Below are 22241 nucleotides of genomic sequence, written 5' to 3' on the forward strand. Positions count from 1 at the left end.
ATTTCTATTTTCGTACAAAATGAGTCGAAAGTGGTAATTAAATTGTGACCTTAGCTTGACATTGGAAAGATATACGAGTTTAGCTCAACGTATAGCTGTCTTATCGCAGGCTGCTCTCATTTTTAGACTGAATGGTTCCTTAAAACGCTAGCACTTCATCGCATTAAGTGTTTGTGTCTTCAATTTCATGTGGGAAGAAGTGTTTTTAAAATTTAAGTAAGTGTACGATTAAAATGTTAGAATGAGCATTTAAAATAAGAGGTAAATCACATTTCTATCTATCTATCTATCTATCTCTGTAAAATATCTCAAGTGGCCGCTAGGCCTGTAGAAATAAAATGGAGCATTAGGCATAAAAATAAGATCACAAATAAGCATAGACTTATTTATCTAAGTCTGAAGGATAAAAGTATAAGATCGCTTGGTCTAGTTATAAGAGAATCAGATGTTAAAATTTCATCGCACGGTTAAAAAAAGAGTGTTTCATTGCACTTGTATTGATTGTGTGTCTGATATTGGAGCCTCGAGTAAAATAGGATGAGTTCTTAATTACAAATCTATTAAAATCGACCATTAGGTCTTGGCTTAAAATTTTTTGCAGTGTGCTTTCGTCCTTGATGCGTCTTCTCTCTGCAAGTGTTTGCCATCCCATTTTCACCATTTCTGATGATATACTATCAAATTTTCTTAAATTGTTGGCCCACCTAAAAGCTTTTCGGTTAATGGATTCTAAATCTTGTATACTATAATCAAAATGTGGACTCCAGATTTCCGAAGCGTACTCTAGCAGTGGACGACACACACTATAGTATGCTGTCCTTTTGACATTAGGAGATGTTTTCTTAAGGGTCCGCATAAGCATAAAAAGAGTGCCGTTAGCATTTGATAGCATCATAACACATTTTACATCTTTGTTGCTTATTTTGGTATCATTTAATCGTGAAGTATTAAAACTTGATTTATATTTTTGTTTTTTTGTTATTTGAATAATAGTCGATGGCAATCTAGTGGAAAGGAGTACTTTATTTTTCTTGATAATGTTTTTTGTTGATTACATTGGCTTCCTACTGTGTTTTCTTTACTGTAACCTATGAAGAAGGCTTTATGGGACATTAATAAAAGCATAAAGTGTTTTTGAAATCATAAAATATCACAAAGTGCTTAGGCAAATGCTTTGTATTTGCGTAAATACCTTGTATACACTTTATGAGCCCAATCATCAGTCAACATACATTTGATATCAGTCAACGCACAATATTCGTTCGCATTATTTAAGGCCTACACGTTCCATCAAGATACTAGTACTGATTAGGATTAGGCACAATATATAACGAATATGGATATTTCATATTCACAGCTATGTTACAATTTCTCATCTAGCTCAAAAGTTGTTACATTTTAAACTTAGTGTTCCGTTTAGAACTCGGAATTCTACCTTTCCATAGAACAGATGAAAAGCGACAAAATGTTTATATTTGTATTGTACTTTCTTTATTTATTAATTTAATTTTAAAGAGTGGTTGAAAAACCCATTTCTTTCAAGAATAGTTTACTAATTTGATGTTGGTCATGTTCGGATTAAGCAAGTGTTTATGTTAAGCTGTTAATAAGTACATGTAGGCTACATGTATCTAATTATGTACATACATCTGTTAGTATGTTCATAGACTATTTTGGCAAAGTGGTCAAACACTCATCTAAATTCAATAGCCCAGTGTAAAAAAACATGTATTTAAACCTATTCACAAGGAGTTTAGCTATTTTGAGTCGGGAAAATATTTCATTTTTGACCATCCTCAAGGTGTGGCTAGTTGTTATTGTCCTTAAAGGTTGACTTGCAACAAAATTCACATTACAGTTATTTGGTATCAAAAGATTCACCATGTCTTACTCTGCTGTGTTGTAGGTGCAAAATATGTGGAAATTTGATTACCAGCTCTTAAAAGCTCAAAAACGAACAGTTAATCGCTGCCATCACGAAACTGCTGTAGATTAGAATCCCTTTCCAAAACGGCTCAAATGATATGTAGGCTGAACAAGATGGCTTCTGTTTACACTTTCATGCAACCTCATTTGTCGAAATATTTTCACAAATATACTTCACGCATTCAATAAAACCATATCTATTGTCCTTACGCGTCTATTTCATCATCATTGTAAATGCTCTTACTTTGAGTACTGATATTTTAAAACCTACCATAAAAATTTCTTAATCTTAGCTCGAAGGAGTGCATATCATCCTCTGATTAACATGCCGAGCCTGTTGGTCACCTGTGATAGTCGAAAAATGCTGTATAAATTATTCGTGCTGTTTGTCAAGAAGTATGGGTCACATGATCAGATTGCGATTAGACCAAGCCGAAACAAAAGGTGAAATTTATAAACAATCTATTTCGGCATAGATGACATTTAGACCGCCTATTATTAAACCGGAAACAATCATGTTTTGATACAAGATTCCCAGAAATTTTGATGGGAGATATTGTGAAAAAATGTTCGCAGTTCATCTTCTTTAGTGTTCTTAGTTGTCTAGAGTTTCTAACTCGTTTCTAAGCGATCTTATACAACCTCCCAGGTCGTAACTAGAATCGGGTTTGCATCATAAAATTAAATATGTAAATGGTATGATCAATGAGATGTCAGTAAGATTATTTAGACAGGTAAATGATTCGAGGAGTAGCTGCCAAGCAAGACTAATACTGACATGATGTTTTTTTCTTGGTTTCTTTAAGCCTTTAAGGTATAGAACTCCAACCAAGAATTCTTGCCTTAACATTGACCTACATACCACCAAATACTAGTGTCCGAGAACGTTTGCTCGTAGCTCATCTTTTTTTATAAAGCTGTTGGCCTCTTCCAATGAAGATAAGAACAGTGCTGACATTTTTTCACAATACCTCCTATAAAAATTCCCGAGAATCTTGTATCAAAACATGACTGTTTCCGGTTTAATAATAAGCGGTCTAAACGTCATCTATGCTGAAAGATTGTTTATAAATTTCACTGAAACAAAACTGTAAAGTAGCGAGCATCTATATTTGATACTGGCTTTTTGGTAGAACCCGAAGTGTTTGTCATAAACTTGTGCTACGAGACGTTTTATATTGAACCTTTTATTGGCCTTTCAATTCGCCTGAGAACATCACGTGTCAAAACAATAACCAAATCGTTTGAGTACGTCAGAGAAATAAATTGATTCCAATCTATGGCGGTTTTGTGAGGGCTGTGATTAACTGTTCGTTTTTGAGCTTTTAAGAGCTTGTAATCACATTTCCACATATTTTGCACCTACAACGCAGCTGTGTAAGACATGGTGAATCTGTTGATACCAAATAACTGCAATGTGAATTTCGTTGCAAGTCAACCTTTAAGGACAATAACAACTAGCCACACCTTGAGGATGGTCAAAAATGAAATATTTTTTGACTCCTAAATGTATTTCGGGTACAATATGTGCATTTGTATAAAGTTATAGAACTTTTTATTTATGAAAACATCGCTATCGGCTTTCATTGTAGTGGATTTATCTAGAGCATCCAATGAAGAGAAGCTGAATATCTGCCGAAAGTACTATTTGGGTAAGTATTTGGGATGTTCTGTGATGTTGGTGGCTCAATATTCATATTTTACATATATGCATCTGTATATATATACAGGTCCGTGAAAATAATTCTTAAACTATTGCATGGATCTGAAACTAGCTTGCCCATTACAAGCTTGGCTGACAAAAAAGTTTTAGTTACCATAAAATAAACAATCGTCAACTTGGTATTTGAAGTTTTATGACGAGCTATGGTTTCTAGTCGGCTCAACTGATGTCTAGAAACTGGCATAAAATCACTTTCATTTCCTTTAGCAATTCGTAAGGTTTTTGATTAGACATCAGTTTACAACACGAGTCCTAAGTGTTTGGTTTTATTCGTTAGTGCAAAAATAAATTCAGAATAGGGTTCCATCTGTCTGGAGCAGAAATAGAATGAAGTCAGCTATGTTGAGCAACGATCGGTTTTCAATGTACCATATGGCATATTTGTGTTTCCTCTTTATCCTGTTGCACCGTAGTTGTTTCAGTCTGGTTTTTTATATAAGACTGGCATTTGACTGAGTTTGTTTTTTATCAGACTTATACGACCTCCTTGCAAGCTACTTGTCCATGTGGCTGCATCTATATTACTGAATTCCACTTTTTCATTGCACGTGTGCGTTTGTTAGTCTTTGTAAACGCTATGCAATTTCACATTTTTGGCTGATTTCATCCAAACTTTACACACATGTGCCCTGTGCCCTCCACCAGTTCACTAAAAATATTTAGCCTCAAAACTCTGTCTGGTTCCTGTGAACCAGCCTTTCAAACACCCACCTGCTGGCTGTCTGATTGAGAAGGAAATCCTGAGCATCGCCCTGCTTACTGGTAGCATATAATAAAAGTGATAGGTATTGCTTTTATTATAAAGTATATACGTAAATATGTTATATGGACAAACATGTTTAGAAGTACAAATATATTATAAATATTTATATATATAATATAGGTATATGTATCTATATACACAGTACATATCTACGTATATGAATACAGATATACACACCCATGTGCGTATCTATATATAATCTATCTTACTCAGATATTTCAATAAAAAAAAACTTGCTCTATGCTTTTTTTGGTTGACCGTTTGTAGCTGGATTTGCTTTTCTTCCTTTTCTTTGGGCAGTGAATGCCGTGTGGTTCTTCAAATATGCTTTCAAGACTACAGAATTTCCGCAACAAAAAAAGATCAGATCATGTAAGTTATCTATGATCGACTATTTGTCAATTAATCTGTTTTATTATCTGTTAACTGGAAGCTCAGATAGCAACATTTATATTTTGACTAACTGCAACGTAAGGCCGTACTACATTTATCTTAAGTGTTGTAGATTCTTCTCTTGCTTACGTTGTCTTAACACTTCCTAACATGTTTCTTTATGGCATATAGTTAGAGTAAAGAAGATGCATTGTCCACTTGTTGGGGCCTTTCAGCACCTGACTACAGTAGTTAATAAGTTATTTATCGTCACTAATCACGTAGGATGGTTCTATTTGCAGATGTTATACAGTCATTTGTTGGAAGTCTGATATGGTTGATAGCGTTGATTATATGGATCTCTCTATACCAGCTCAACAGAGTATCATGGGGCATCATTGGTGATCAGATTTCCTTTATAATGCCAATTAACAAAGTCTAGTGACAATAGACTCAGTTTGTTTCAAGTAACTCATACTATTTATCTAATGTTATAATAATCAAATTTGACCTTATTAAGTTCCAATATTCAAAGAGCCAATCACCATATAATGTTCTTATGACTAACCTGTTTCATTTTCTCATTGATTATAACACAACCTGTATTTATCACTGAACCAAACTCACTTTACTGGTACAACTAATCGAGAGTGAGAACTTAACTCTTCATTGGTGGTTTAATTGAAAGATGCTGAAGTACTCTATCAGGGTCGTGGATGATTTCTATCAGTGTTTCATTTAAGAGCTCAGCTTGTCTATATTTTGCGGCACTGGTATGTAACAGCATTGAATAACACATGGCAAATGTAGTACAATTGTTTTTAAATCTTGACAGGTTTACCTGAAATATGGAAAAGCTGCATATGTTACTTGTGCTACATATTCTAAAGTGGTGGCAACGAAACTAGCCAATCATCTGAACTTGCCGGCAAATAAACTCCAAACAAAGTTTTATCTTATCATGCAGCTAAACCTCTTATCTACTCCAATACCATGTTTTTTTGTTTAAGTAGGTGCCATACTACAGTGAAATTGTGATGTTTCCAGTTCACCAAATCGGTAGAAGCAATAGTATTAGTTACCGTATTCAGATTAGAGCGGAACTCGCTCATTGGTGTTGTTGAAAATTTAGCTACATGTATAGATAGCTGATAGAGTAAACGAGATTGATTAATGGAAACGATCAACTTTTTGATAAAGTGGGTGGCCCTAAAGTGCATCGTTAGGTGAAGCAAGAAACCAAAATTCAAGAATGCTTATCAGGATAAAATTGGCATTGGCTAGTGTCAACTACCACCACAAAATGAAATAATTTCTGCTCGTTTGATTGCAGAATTCGCTGTTAGATGGGCCATGGCATAAGGCTATTGCAAAATTCCTTACTAGCTCCAAACTTGGTCAGTTTTTCGTAACCGACTCTGAGGTGCGGTAACTTGGGCTAAAAGAGCTCAAATAAGTGGCATATATGTCTGTGCATTTTAAAGGTGTTGATCCCAAATAAGGACTACCAATAGTTCAAGCAGGAGCATTCCCAAATCATTTCCGATGCTAACACTGCGCCGAATGAGCAAGTGATCATAGTGTAGTTCACTTTCACTGTTTTAAAAACAATTGTTTTATTATCGAAAAATAGAATTGGTCGACTTAGAGTTCATAAATCAAGTTGATTATATTTATAGAAGCCAATTATGAGATGAAAAAGAAACTGATCCAATGCAAACTGATGCAACTGTATCTGCTATTCAAACTATGCTCCTGGACCATAGAACAGTTTTCAAGGCGTGTGTTAAAAATGATTTCGTGCAATATACACGAAGTGGTAGGTTCTGATATGTAACTGTGGAAGTTAAAGGCTGTTTTTGGTATAAATTTTATTAATTATTTTGTTAAGTGAAGAAAAAATCAAGTAGCTTGTTTATAGATATGGCAGAATGCTAAAAAAGTCATTCAATTTGATAAATTTCTGCATTGCATGATCAAATTAGCGAAAGGAAAACAAGTGATCTCATTTCTCTAATTATCTAGGCAGATATACATTATCCAAAAGCTTCACAAATATATGTATAAACAACTAATAGCAAATGCAATACAAAATTGAAAATCTACAAAACTAGCGTTATTTAACAAAGCTAAAATTTTATAAAATATATGAATTTTGCTACAAAACTAATATTTATTCGCGCATGGGTTGCTAGCTATTGCTACATATCAAGGTCAGCATTATTGCTTGGAATTTCTTGGTCCATAGGCAGAGGACAGTCTCATCAGCAAGTCACGCTTATCCTCATCAGAAAGGAATGCATTCTCAGCTCCATCAAATATCTTGAAAGCAAATTGAGCTTCACTACGTAGACAGTATTTGCACGCTTTAAACACCATATAGTAGTTCACATGATGATATTAAGCAACTCCATCGAACTCTTATCCTCGGTAACCGTAATTGAAATAATTCAGACTCAAGGCTTGGCCAAAATTGCTGGGATTTGCACTGACACAAATGATATACCAAATAGTTTCTTAGTTTATTGTTAATGAGGCCTGTCACTCCAAAAGACTCTCTCACCACACTATTAGCTATTATTACTTTGGCCAAATAAAGTAAGATCAACTGTAACATTATGGTTGACATTATTAAATTGGTTAATCTACTTGCTATAATAGATATTTGTGTTTAACACATCAGCATAGCCTGGGTTCACAAACATCAAATACACTAAAGGGCTAGTCAGTGGCAGTCTACTAGCCAAAAGTGTATAAGTCACACTCTAAGGAAATAAGTAGCGAAATGTAAACCGAGGTCTAATTAATTGGTATTTGATAACACAATTTTTCTAAAATGTGAGTCAAAACACCTTTAGCGCATGGCTCAATTGTATATAATTATAATCACTCAGTACGCAACAGAGTCTTGCATTTATAATAGTACAATTTCTATCAATGGCTGAAGGAGCATCGTAATGATTTTAAAACCACTTTTTGTTCTTGCTTTGGTTTACATTTGGACACATCTTACTGTAGTATTAGACTACAGGCTACACAGAAGACTAAACTCTTAGTACAATTTATCAACTTTTTACCACAAATATGAGAAGACAACTCCACTTACGGTCTGTATCAGCCGCTCTTTATTGACCCCTATTTTAGTTTCCACGATGGCGAACTCATCATTAAGCGTTGTGCCTGTAACTATTGTATCATCCGTATTGATGGAGAAGCTGAAGCCATCCTTTGCAAACCTGAATCGAACGTAGCTAGCTATTCATTGCAGAGACTGAGTTGGAAACGAATCACGCTCAATATTTTACTAATGTGAGTTGCAGAATATTTATTGCTAATCAACGTTTGAAGTAAATTGGCAAGTGAGAGTATCCCAGCTTGTTAAAATAGTTATGAACATCTGAACAGGCATTAAATGATGTGAAAGCTAAGGTAAATAATAAATTTAGTCTGATATCTGTGACAACTGATGATTTATAGGTTACTTATCCCAAGCGGCCCTGACAAGAATAACAGTTTACTGGAGTTCAGGTGAAATAAACTAGAAAAATTAACAGCAACTCAGCTTCACATTTATTTATCCAAATTCTAGGTTACATCCCCAAACTGCCTCTACCACTTACACAAACTTACGTTTTAATAGGGTGCTTTGAGAAGTCAGGTTCACAGGCTCCAGTAAAGACACTAGAACAAGGACAGCACTCAAAGTGCATTCGTTCAGCTTTTAACCTATCATAGAGTTCTTTATCTGGCAGCACGCGATATCCATGACCTATTCTATTGGCAAACAGCTTATCAACTGCCTGTAACATATTATGTCAGCATCGTATCGCACAGTGTGTAAGAGATAAACCTTTTGGAGTATTCATGCAATTAACAAGTTCCTTCATCCCTGCAAAACAGTGTATTTTGTACATGATCACTCAACCACAAGCTGGTATCTTCAGTCTCCCTAAAAAACAAGATCTTAAACATACCTCTTTGATGACTGCGGCTGAGCCATTCTCCCCTGCATGCACAGTTCGATATATATTCTTTTCTTTGGCAAGCTAGAAAAAATGGTTACACACCTGCCATTGAGTGTCACAATAAATCCTACCATTTCAATCCTATACTAAAATGAAGGCTACAACCTTCCGTTGTGTAAATTGCAAGATTGGCACAAAATGATCCTATTTCAGAAACTGCTAAGCTTTTAAATGAATAAAAATTGGCAAATGCTTCAATACTGAAAAATACTCATAATGATAAGACTTGAAAAACACGTAAAAACTTAATTCTTCGTCATAAGTAATTTGTTGTCAGTAGTAAGCGTAGATTATAGATTGTGTTTGTCTACCTCAAAATACCACCAAAATACCAGGAAAAAGGACACCGAAATAACAGAAAAAAGATTAACCAAGTGGAAACTTTGAAAAAAAGTTGCCAAGATCATATAGTCTACTAAAAAGACAAACTTTAGACAATGTCAACCAGAACAGATAGAGTCTTATACAGTATATAAACATGGGTAAAAAACTACACATAAAACCAAATTACACGAAAGAGACTAAATAAATAAAACAATAAATATAGATGATTAAATTAAGGTGATATACATTAAGGAGATAAGGTAGATGGACTGCGTATAGGTGAAGATGCTAAGAGAGAACATGAACTTTAAATTTGTAACATAATTCATATATTTTTACTGGTATATTTGACAGTTCTCTTTTTAGTAGTATTATTAATTATCATGGCTGGCCATAATAATTTCCCTGATTGCAGTCTTTTTGTTCAGTTTCATTTATTTCCTCTGAACAACTACTGGACAGCTTATAAACTTCAGATGTCACATGTAGGAAATTACTTTGTAGATCGTGACAAATATTTGCTTTTTCAATTTCATGTCAAAAGAGTTGTATGCTCAAGTAATCAAAAGTCGAGGTTTGACTGAATAGGCAATATTATAAAGTGATATGAGGACAACTGTAATTCCAGTAGCCATTGGGGCATTCGGTGCGATACTACACCTACACATCAAATGCCAGTAACAAAAATCAGCCGTTGAGGCAGCTCAAACTCGCAGGTCTTTGATAGAAGACCCAGCTTGAGTGGCCATTACCACCCCACTCGCGTTACGAAGAGTGAGGAAATAATTTTTTAGATATTTATATACAGCAGACGTACAACCTATATAATCCGTTTTGGGAACGTTTATGTTATAAGGATTTTGCATTAGCAACAGTAAATTATGTGTAAACTGCCTAGTCCATTCTAAGATCTTCCCAAACTCACCCCTTTGACACTTAAAAAAGAAAAACAAAAGTAAAGACTTTTTAATTTAATGACAGTTCAGTAGCTGCTTATTCTCTGTGCATTATCGACACACCTGACGATCTCTCATGGCGAACTAAACTGCTAGGGCACTCGCATAGGCTACATATAAATAATAGAGATAATCCTATACATCGTTAAAAAAGCGGTGATTTTACGTCTAACTACGAAGTTCTCATTATTCCAATAAAATTTGAAAACTTGCACCAACTTGACACTTTCATTCAGTTATACGAAATCTTTTACGCAGTACGAAGCAAAACTTTACATAAATTCTTTACAGTATGTGAAATTTACGTTATATGGAAAAAAACGTTATAGAAGCATAAACTGTATATACAATATTGCCCATACAGTCAAACCTCAAGTTGAGATCACTTCAACATACAAATCTTTCAATATATATATATATATACATTTATATATATATACATTTATAGCTTGAAAGTTAAATTTGATTTTGTTTGAATTTTCATTGTGTTCTAGTTAAACATGTTGAAATATTACAAAAAACAGCAAATTAAAAATCTATCATTTCATTTTTAACTGCACTAGAAATACAAAAACACTATATTTTTTACTATGTATGAGATATTGCGGAAGCAATAGCATAAATGTATAATCGACAGCATTTAAAAGCACTGACGTATGAAGGGCAGACTGAGGACAAGAAATCTAAAATTTGATTTGAACATAAATACAATCTCAAGTCTGTGTAAAGTTTGTAAAATTTGTGTGTCATGCCTCCTTCAAGGGCGGACTTCACAACTTCCTTAAGTTCCAATGTTTTACCTTAAAGGCTTTAAAATGAAGATCATCAGTTGGGGCTCCATTCTCCGTTTGATTTTCGTCACCAGCAATGTCAATGGCCACCACACCTTTGTCTTTAAACTTTTCACAAAGTCGCACGATATCGAGGGAAATGTCTGTAAAATAGAAAAGTTCTGCATTAAAATTGAATAAGCTTTTAAGATGGACTTACAGACAATTTCTTTGTAGATTTTACCAAACAGTATCGGTATTTTTCTATCATTTGTGAATGTTTTGATGTTTGAGGTGATCTGATTGCCAGGTTGTTTTAAGATTAAAATCGATGAAACTTGATCGAAATTAGAACCTCAAATGAACTCAAATAGAAAGTGCGATTATGTCTATAATTGTAAAGAGACCGACAGAAAGAGACACAGAACGCTTCGACTTGCATGCAATAGCCGACATCAACTATCGCAATGATAGCAACTACGCATGTATCCTTCTTCTGAGCATTTTAATCGCAATCAAGGTTTATTGCTTTTAATCTAAAAACGTCTTGGCAATCACATTACTTTAAATATCGCAAATGGAAAAAAATACTGATACTTCCTGATAAAATCTACAAATTTTTTGTGAAAGGTCATCTTTAATTATGGACTAATGACAGGAAAGAGGCATGGTTGAACTGGATTGGTCAGATGCCTTGCAAAAATAAATAACAAGAGCAGCTAGTAGTCCTATATAAATACTTCCAGAATTGGTCAATGCAAGACCAATTTAGCTGCTATCTTAAAAAAGATAACCTCAAATAGTTAAACCTGGAACAGGTTACGCAATTACATGTTTGACACCAACATTAGATATTAGATTCAGCAGTAACACTGCGATTAAATAAGTAATATTAAGTATTAACTCTAAACAACTTACATTTTTATTTGAATATACAGTGCAACCTCAGGATACGATTTTGATCTATTCCAGAGTCGGCATCATCGCATGGTGAATAAATCGTAGGTAGGGGTATAAAAACCTCAGTAATTATATAATGCAAACACCTCCTGGTAAAAATTGTCAAAATTTTATGTAAGTGCTGTACATATTAAAATTTAGTAACAAAATAATAAGTTAACCATAGTAACTATAGTTACCCACAGTAACTTTATTGTATTTAGTGTATGTAGTGGTTATGATCTGCAATAAAATGTAACATTATAATGTACCGTTTGCAGTATGTACCGTAGGCAGTTCTTACCTTCAAGACAGACGTACGTATAACATAAACTTGGAATTCATCCCAAATAAGTTCAGCTTACTAAACACACAAACTTGAAGCTAAGTTTTAGTATGTATTTTTCAATATTTTACTGAATTTCAACTTTTTATCATTTATAGTTTTCTGTCTTCACTTTCGCTAAAACCAGTAGCAGAGTTGGAGTTGCGATCCCTTCAAACATAAGGTTTGTGGTCAGGCAACTTGTGGTCAGGCAAACAAAAATCCACTTCATTACAAAAATGGCATCATTCGAGCTTTCTTGCCAAATTAGGTTGAAAAAGATTTTAAATTAAAAGTTTGCTAAAAATTATAAAGGAAAGATTTAATATATTTAATATATTAAATATATTACATAATATAATAATATAATTAATATATAATATAATTATAATTAAATATAAGTAATATATAATATAATTATGTAATAATATATATTACATAATTATAATACAAAATATAATAATTTAGGAAATACATGTACAACGCACCCTCAGGGTACGATTACCCTGATGTGCCATTTTTTCACCCAACGAAGGAAAACATGATGATTTTTTCACCTCACCATATGGATCTCATCTCACCATACAAATTCAACAAAATTTTCGCCCGAGTTCAATATGACAGTCGGTATGCTTATTACATACGCCAAAATAACAAAGACACCGAAATGCTGTTCGCCGAAAATATTTTCACAACGCCCGAAAGAGACACGATGACCGATTTCTCTAAGTTCAGTAATTCTCGTGTATAAAATGGTATTATTTCCCATTAAAACCAGTAGCGAAGTTGGAGTGAAAATCCTTCAAACAGAAGGGCAGTGATAAGACAAATTCTCTTAACCTGCTAACAAAAAATTAACTTCATTACAAAAACAGCATCGTTCGAGCTTTTTGCCGAATTAGGTTGAAAAATGTTTTAAACGGGTCCGTTAAAAGTTATAGTGAAAGCGAAAATAGAAACTGATAAGCGATAAAATTTTAGTGATAAAAAATTGAAATTCAGTAAAGTAGATAAAAATACATACTGAAACTTAGCTAAGTGTGTGTGTTTAGTAAGCTAAACCTATTTGAGGTGAACTCAAAGTTTATGTTATACGTACGTCTGTCTTGAAGGTAAGAACTTTCAACGGCACGTACTGCACATGGTACATTATAATGTTATATTTTATTGCAGATTATAACCACTAAATACAATAGAGTTACTGTAGGTAACTATAATTACTAAGGTTAACATATTATTTTGTTGCCAATTGTTAATATGTACAGCATTCCATAAAATTTTTGACGATTTTTACCGAGTGATGTTTGCGTTATATAATTACTATGGTTTCTATACCCTCTACATACAATTTTTTCATCATACGATGCTCAACTCTAGAGCGGATCAAAATCGTATTCTGAAGGTGTACTGTAATAAAATAAAACGTAATCTTTAAAAAGTCTGCTAAGGTTTTCATTTTATTCTTGCCACAGTCAAAATCTGCACTGTTCTATTGAGAGCAGACAATTCCGTGCGTGGCCTTGCAGTGTGTCAAGTAAAATGAGAGTTGTTCAATGCACCTGGCATAGAGCGAATGCAGCACAGAATTGACCGAAGTTTTATATTAAACTTTTTCTCCGCTTTACCAAACTCGTCACACACAGCTTCCACAATTTCATCCGGTGTAAGTTCGGAATCACCGATCTACAAAAGACCAAATTCTCTTTCACCTCAATCAACATAACATTACCAATACAAATATAAGTCCTAGTAGTATTAGGACATAGTAGTACTAGTAGGTTATAGTAATAGTAGGTCATAGTAATAGTAAGTCATAGTAATAGTAGGTCATAGTAAGAGTAGGTCATAGTAATAGCAGGTCATAGTAATCGTATGTGCTAGTAATATCAAGTCATAGTAATAGTAGGTCACAGTAATAGTAGGTCATAGTTATAGTAGGCCATAGTAATAATAGGTCATAATAATAGTAGGTTATAGTAATAGTAGGTCATAGTAATAGTAGGTTATAGTAATAGTAGGTCATAGTAATAGAAAATGAAACTAACAACAGAATTAGTCCAAAGGTTGTAATCAAAATGCTGTAAAACCTCTATTTGAATGCCATGGCGCTCTATTTTTCTACTCTTCCCTATAGTGGCCTTTAATAATTATAGGTGACATTCAAATAGAGGGTGGCGCTGAAATTTTCAAATAGCTTGTCACAATTTTGGGAAGATAAATCTAACCCTTTTACAAGTGAAGCGAATGTCACCTATATTTTTTCACTCTCCTTCCGGCGGAGCGACATTAATCCTTTTAAATGCAGGAAATCTGGTAACTTACCTACAACTTGTCGTAGATCTCTATATGCACATACATTGGGAAGCTAAGAAATAACTCTACCAGTTGATATCTATTGCTTACAATTAGCCTGCGATGATATTATAGCCTGCGTCCTGCGTTGCAATTTGTCGGAGCTATCAATTTTTATTTTATTTTAAATTTAAAGGCATAGGTTTGTTTCATAACTATATTTACCAATGCTGCATAAAGGCTCATTGCACTCATTGCTATGTTTGCAACAGTTGGCAGCCACAACTGGCTTTTTATGTGCAATAGAAGAGGGAGTTAAGAGCGTCGATCCACTGTAAGCCGAGTTTAGATAACTGCAATGATGCTATCAAATAATATGCTACAAATCTGCAAATTTATAAGTTATATAACAATAAGCAATCAAACGCTACAATATACATTTAAGAAAAAGTGACATAAACAAACGATGTTTATAATATTTTTGAAACAAAAACTGAAATTTTTGAAACAAAAATATTTGCATTGTTTGCTCGGTCAGTTGCTTTATGATCGTTACTTTCGTTTGAAACCATTTCATCTTTTCTGGCTGTTCAATACCTTCCACAGTATCTTTTGACCTCAACTCTTCTTCTGCACTACTGAACTAGTCGATATTAGCGTCCAAACAATTTTTGTAGCAGAGCAAAACTTTTATGCGTTGCTTTTCATACAAATAATGAGAAACCTTTAGCCGCATGCACGCTTAGCACAAATTTTAGCTTGAAATAGTAGTATAGATTCCATCATTGTTGCTCATCGTTGTCCACATACGTCAAAGTTTCAAGACCACGTTAAACAAGGCACTACTATTAGTCTGATACAGTAATTGATTATTTCTATGGTGCTGCTTTTAAAGTTTTAACGAAAAAACCAAAAAGCTTTGGGGTTAGAAAACGGACTTCGATATGAACAGAGACAACGAAAGAATTGTTATTGAATTTATTGTTATTAATGCAACCGAGTCATTATTAGTAAGATTTGTAGACACTTTTCTACTGATCACTTGCTATTATGGGTTCGTAAAGATCTAGGAATGTCAGAATGGCGGTCAAATAGAGGTGGCGTTCAATTAAAGGGTGGCGTTTATTTTTCAACCCTTCTCTTAGAATGTCAGTCAAATAGGGGTAGCTTTCAAACAAAGGTGTTGTTCAAATATAGGTTTTACAGCAATATCCAAGAACATAAACTGATACCACTATAAAGTGAAGAGGGTGTACTACACTTACCAGTAGGTGTGGACAGAATCTAGCTTCAGTGTATATTATATTATCAGCAGCGATGTCTTCTGCAAACTCTGCAGCAAGTTGTCGAACTGCATCTAAACACCCTCTACATAACATATTCGCCTTGACATCACAAATTATGTACAATAACATATAATAAGATAGGAAAATATTGAGCTTGTAGCACTAAGAAAGTTTTAGCTTCCACAGCTTCAGTACTTTGCAGGATAAAAATATTCATTAAAAGTCAAAGAAAATAGATAAAAGTAAAAAAAACTAGAAGACATAAAATACATAAATCTCTCTCATATTCTGACCCAGTGGGAGCTCTCTGCTAGCATTATTGTGATAGCAGTCGTTGTGGTTCACTGTTCTCTTGTTATAATTTGTGGTGTAAAAGTGCAAAGTCCTGGTGACATCTTTGATCATGCCTCTTAAACACCCGTAACACTCAAACACATCTAATGAACCAAAGAAAAAGAGGAAAATACTTACGATTAGCGAAAAACTGACTTAATTAAATATGAGTTTATTAGTTTATAATTTCGCAGATTTTCTCTTTCCAAGGGTGCAGGTTTCAATTAACTGTGACAAATGAAAGATTACTGTATATTATTACAAATTCCATGAGAAGAACTCTACGTTGAATCCATCCATATGCCTAAATTATGATGCATGTTACTTTTCAACAGCGACTAAAACCAAATTTTAGAGCTGATATGTTATTTACAATGTACAAGCAACATGAAATGAAATACATAAAATGAATATATGAAGTAAGAAAAAACTAATTTAATAAATATGGCTAGTAGGGAAAAGTGAGAAAGCAAATTATTTGAGCAGTTGGCAGTAGATGTTTCCTTGTAATCATTAATAACTGACAGTGAGCCTGGTGATACCTGAGATTTCTTCCATATTCAATAAGACATCCAGCAGGTGGGTGTTTATTAGGCTGGTTCTCAGAAACCAGATGGAGTTTTGAAACCAAATGTTTTAGCAGCCTGGCGGATGGTACGGAGCATTTGTGTGCGAAGTGTAAATGAAATCGGCCAAAATTGGAAGTGAAAATGCATAATATTTACGTAGATTAACTGACATACAGACGGACATCGCATAAACACTATGACAAAATGAGATTTATTAACCATTAATGATAATGACAAGCGACGACCTGTAATCACGCTCAGTGATGAAATGTTTGATAGCATCTCGCATGCTAAATAAATATTTCTAGGCTAAGGTTGAACCAGATGGCTCATATAGCGTAAGCACAGTATCAGATCACCGGTGAAAAAAATGTACGATTGTAGTCTGAAGCAAACGAGAATGTTTGACCTGGTCAAAGTTTTCTGCTTTGCTTGTACACCTTGGTGGTATCAGATGGTATCTCTGTAGATGAAGTTACACAATGTTAGGTATAAACAAGAAAGGGACATCACCTAATATTTCGTACAAATTATTGTAACACAGTCTACTCATTACTTGAGGGTCTGATATGAATGAAAGAGAGAACAACAAGCCTGTTGTACTTCATTGTAATTATCTCATGACAACATGTAATTGTAACATCTCTCCTTGTAACCATCAACAAAATTAAGCTTGTGGTGATTATCACCATTTTTATCATCTTTAGAATAGACTTCAAGGACTTGGATCTACCCTAGGACACTTATATTTCGCTAGTATTTAGTTTCGTGAGTAGCATACAGAGTAAAATTTCGCTGGAACTTAATTTCGCAGCTCTGATGAGTGCGAAAATATAGTGATGTGAAAATAAATGCAGTGGAACAAACATTAGATTCCTCAGGTCCAGTTCAATGGTACGAAATATTTTTTCAATTTGGGACTATCGTACTGTTTGGACTATAAATCGCACCTCTATATAAGCTACATGTGCTTTATTTTCCAAAAAACGATAATAAAACAATACATAAGCCGCACCTTACTATAGGCCGCAGAACTAAGGACTGTGCTTTTTAACGCCATTTAAAACGGAACAGTGCAGAACGGCACAGTTTCGTATTATCCGACGCTTTTTAACTTAGTGCCTAACGGGACAGTACCGTGAGGCATTGTTTCGTATTTTCTTTCACAGCTAAAAGTGCACTAATTGGAGATTCCCGTTAGTGCGCCCTAGCGGTGAAAGAAAAAGCCACAGTAATTAGCCGCACCCTTGTAGGCCTACCTATGAGCCGCATGGCTCAAATCATCAGAAAAAAGTAGCTGCTAATTGTCCGAAAAGTACGGTAGTTTGTATTTGTGAACCGCAGGTAGAAATGTGTAGGCTAGATCAATAATGTAATTTGATCGCTTGCTGCCATTTGTTTCCTAGACTATCAATGGCGTCAAAGCCGCAGTGACTGATTGGTACCAATATTAGAATTCAAGTATTTATAGCACGCAGTGCCGCGGTGGCCATGGCACCGGTTGTTATTGCTTTTGGTTGGTAATAAAATTCATCACCACAATAATAATTATTCAATTTTATGACTTTTCCTACCAGACTGTCATCCTCATCAGTTACAAATTCAATGACTAAACTAATATCATCATCTTCTTCATTTGTCTAGGCTTTTCCAAAAAAAATTTATTATCTTAATTTGTTTTGCCAAGCTGCTCAGTCGGTGTATTAGCTATAATGAGTTTAGCAAAACTTGCCCAATGAGCCAACCACACACGAAAATTGCCTGCATTTCTAATATGACGATTTTATTGTGAATATCCATAGATATATATACCTATATATCTATGTGAATATATATGTATGTGGTATATATATCTATGTGAATATCAATGAAGAAAGCCATTTATTTTCGCGTTTTCGCTCGTTCGTTATTATAGTTCAGTTTCGCTCATGAAATTTTCGCGAGAGGCTGTTGCCGCGAAAACGCGAAAGTTAGATGCCGCGAATACATAAGTGTCCTAGGATATGTAACATGCATTCTCTGATAATTAGCAGGAAATCAATAATTCAATTTGTAACTCCATATATGGTTACACAGACAGTATGAGCAAGGTCTCTACCTCCCTCTCTCTCTCTCTACCTCCCTCTCTCTCCCTCCCTTTCCATCCCTCTCTCTCCATCTCTCCCTGTCCTCTCTCTCTTCCTCTCTCTCTCCCTCCTCTCTCTCTCCCCTCAACTTACGTATACGCTGGAAGAGCATAGGTTGTGAGTTTCTTGAGAAATGTAGTTAGAGTTTCAGGGTTCGTCATAACTACCGCCTTCTTTAGCTCCTCCTCGGTGGAAACAGGAAAGTTAATACCTCGCTTCCTGTTTGAAGTGTACAACATACGATCAGTTCAGTGATCTCAACTACCGGATACAGCCAAGTGAGTGGATTAAAAACTACAAAAATGTTCATATAGCGACACACAGAAGCAGATATGAGGGAAAGCGAGATTAGATCAGAAGTTCAGACTGAAGCAACAGGTGACAGGCATGTACATGTAGATACCATGACACAAATACCATAAATTTGTTAATAAACGCTATAGATGGTCAGCAAATAGATGCAAATAGTCTCCTTCAAGACTGATCTAACCTGACCAATGGAAGTATCGAGGATAGCCTTGGAGATCCATCCAGGTGAACATGCAACTGTACCTAGAGAATACAAAGTCTAGCATTATCAACCATAAGCAATGGCCTTGGAAACACAATTCTTGCTGTTACATAGCATAATGGATCTTAAATGGGATACGCATGACTAATTAAAATTTGCACATCGCTAAGTAAAATTTATTTTCATTGAAAATATAAAGTTTAAGTAGGCATGGCAGTAACCAAGTTTCAGCATTTTAGGAAAATTACTACGAGATAAAAACTTTGTTATAGTTTAAAGTAATGTTATTATAAAAAAATGTAAACACTGCCTTGCTATTTCGTATACAGATAAATATAATAAGCTGAGAAGACAACTCTGTATTCAATCAAATACTTCAGGCCTGTTATCCTATGCTACAAAATGAGTAATGCATTGCAACACTCTAAATATTTCGAGAGTCAGTAAGATCTAAAACTAATAGAACTACTTTTAGCTTTTAATTAGACATGTAAAATGTTATGGAAATAAAATGTATAAGCTCTCTTTTTAGATAATTTGGCAATATAATAACAAAGCGACTTTTTAATTCCTTGCTACACTTGTGACTTACTGTGTAGGCAACTCTACATATGTGTAAAAAGCAGAAAACCCTAAATTTAGTTTTAGCTTCAATCAGAAAATAAAAAATTGGTTGCTTGGTGAAAATTACAAGTGTTTTGTCACATTTTCTTTAATGCCTTTGCAATACACTTCCAATGCTAAACCAAAATAATGAGAGCTTGATGAAAACTAAGAAATAAAAATCCGCTAAACAGAAAAATTTCACAATGACCAGTTGTCATAAAATAATATATTTGTGAAATCCGTGTGAATCTTCGTTCGATAAAAATAGTTCAAATATCTAGACTACAAAAATTGTATGAAGCAGGCCACGCAGAAAACTGCTGCTATTAACCACTGGCCTTCACCAAATTGTTCATCAACATTGCATTATGCATGATCAGATGACTTTGCTATTCATTGCTCACTAACTATTTAAAGGAAAGGTCACTCACTTTAACAGTTATATCTGGAGACTCACTCTGGCTCATTGTAATACTTTATATTGACAGTCCAGCAGCCTGCAATATTATCCAGACCTGGCTTCGACCCTTCTCTGCTGTACGATAAAAATGAAGTAAACAGCCTTGACCTTAAAACATACACTAGGATCATAAGCTGCTTCGGAACTAAACCAGTAGTATCAGTAGGCCAAAGTGTTGGAGCAGCAATTTGACAGGTGCTAAGACTTTGAAACAAAGTAATTTTCCATGCAACAGATGTGGCTATTTGAACATACAAGAAGAACATGCCCTAATAAGGATACCAAGGATAGGTCTCGAGGAAAAGTTGGTCGCTTTACAAAGATGTGTAGATCGAAGCCCAAGCCTAGTGTAGAAGACCCTGAACAAATATTTTTTGGAGAGCTGAAAACATTGTGGGTGTATGTACAAAAACTTATCTGTTGAAAAGATGTTTTCATACAACCAAGTGTCTTCTGCAGACATGTAGCTTTTCATGAAACAAACAAACGTTTTGTAGGTCCAGGTCACACTAAAATAGCTGTATTTCGACCATTCAAGGCTTTCCTTTTTGTCAATGTTTTTCTCGCTGAAACCTCGTATGTAGTGGATCAAACTAAAGCCATAATCAGTTAATGAGCATGTGGCAAACTAGGATTAATATTTTGTGAATGTGATTTAGATTCTGTTTTTGATACCACTGAACCTTCTTTACTTCGCAGAGAATTTCGTAAACTCTTTCATGGTCTAGCTAAAATGAATCAAGTAGGCATAGAGTTGTGTCCTGACTGCAAGCCCTTTGCCATCAATACAAGTTCGTGCCCTATTCTCCTCCCCATTGCCTAGTGCTAAAAGTGAGTTAAATGGTATGGTTTTTAAAGGTGCTGTATTGCCTGTAACTGATCCTACTGATTGGTGTGCCCCGATGTTAGTTGTTGCCAAAGCTAACAGACGCGCCCACATTTGTGTCGATTATACTGAATTAAATTAAGTCGCTCGATGAGAAGTTCACCCAATGGCTAATGTTAAGTGAAGTTTTGCTAAACTTAGGAATGGCATAGATTTTACAATCTCTGATGCAAATTCTATTTTGTACCAAAATCTTTTGTCCCCTAACACAAAACTGTTAATCGTTTATTAAAATTGTTAAAACAAATGCGTTTAAGCGTTTGCCCTTTGGGTTTTACTTTAGTCCAGTTTTGAATTCCAAGATCGCATCCTGAGTTCTTAAAGGTCTCAATAGTATAATAGTTCACATAGATGAATGTATGCATATGGAGAACGTCTATTGCTGAGCATGATGTAGAGTTTGTGCTTTTCTGAGTCGGATGAACAAGGTTGGTATGACTCTAAATGTTGATTAACAATTGCAAACTTTTTTGCAACAGCATAAAATTTTTGAGCCGTGTCAAATCTGCCTTTGGTATTTATACTAACCCCGAGGTTGTTCAGGCATAGAGAGTTTTGCAACACCAAAGTGTGTTAAAAGTCGTTTGTAGTTTTTTAGGTTTAGTCAATCAACTTAACAAGTGTACTACAAAGCTTGATGAACTTTGTGCTGCATTGTGTGAAGTGTGGCACAAAAATTCTGTGTGGCTTAAGGATAAAACGCAAAAGCGAGCGTTCAATAATATCGAGGAAGAGCTAAAGCACTTGGTTGAGCTTGTACCACATACCACTTGCCGTGAAACAGTGATTCACACAGATGCCGCTCGAGGGGGCATTGGTGCTACCTTGTTTCAAATGCAAGATAGTAATGATCTATATTCAGCCTGTTCGGCTTCTCAAGTAGTTGATAAAGCTGAACAGCTGAAAACTGAAAAAAGGAACCAGGCCCATAGTTGTACCTAATGGCACACAGATTTTTCCCTCTAGAGAATGGTCTCTTTACCCGTACAGCAATGCTGTCCTTGCCCTCTGTTCTCACACCCAAAAAGCCTGATTTGGACAATGTCACG

At 34.8% G+C, this 22241-nt stretch overlaps 2 protein-coding genes across 2 annotated transcripts; one reads left to right on the forward strand and one right to left on the reverse strand.

Annotated features, from left to right (window-relative positions):
* Positions 1-62: 62 nt before the first annotated feature.
* On the forward strand, positions 63-5396 carry LOC137394748 (gamma-secretase subunit PEN-2-like). The gene is made up of 4 exons (XM_068081511.1): positions 63-216; positions 3519-3578; positions 4680-4784; positions 5087-5396. Coding segments are annotated over exons 1-4 (306 nt in total). The 5' UTR covers positions 63-215; the 3' UTR covers positions 5227-5396.
* A 1251-nt stretch (positions 5397-6647) lies between these two features.
* Positions 6648-20861, reverse strand: LOC137394580 (adenosine deaminase-like). Its single transcript, XM_068081313.1, has 10 exons — positions 20278-20861; positions 19220-19281; positions 18823-18948; positions 15681-15783; positions 13683-13806; positions 10890-11023; positions 8759-8830; positions 8415-8584; positions 7891-8020; positions 6648-7106 (listed from the first exon to the last, which is right to left on the reverse strand). The coding sequence occupies exons 1-10, from the start codon at positions 20311-20313 to the stop codon at positions 7005-7007; spliced, it is 1059 nt and encodes a 352-aa protein (XP_067937414.1). The 5' UTR covers positions 20314-20861; the 3' UTR covers positions 6648-7004.
* Between the last annotated feature and the right edge of the window lie 1380 nt (positions 20862-22241).

The sequence above is a fragment of the Watersipora subatra genome, chromosome 4, assembly GCF_963576615.1.
Source record: "Watersipora subatra chromosome 4, tzWatSuba1.1, whole genome shotgun sequence".
Lineage (NCBI taxonomy): Eukaryota > Metazoa > Bryozoa > Gymnolaemata > Cheilostomatida > Watersiporidae > Watersipora > Watersipora subatra.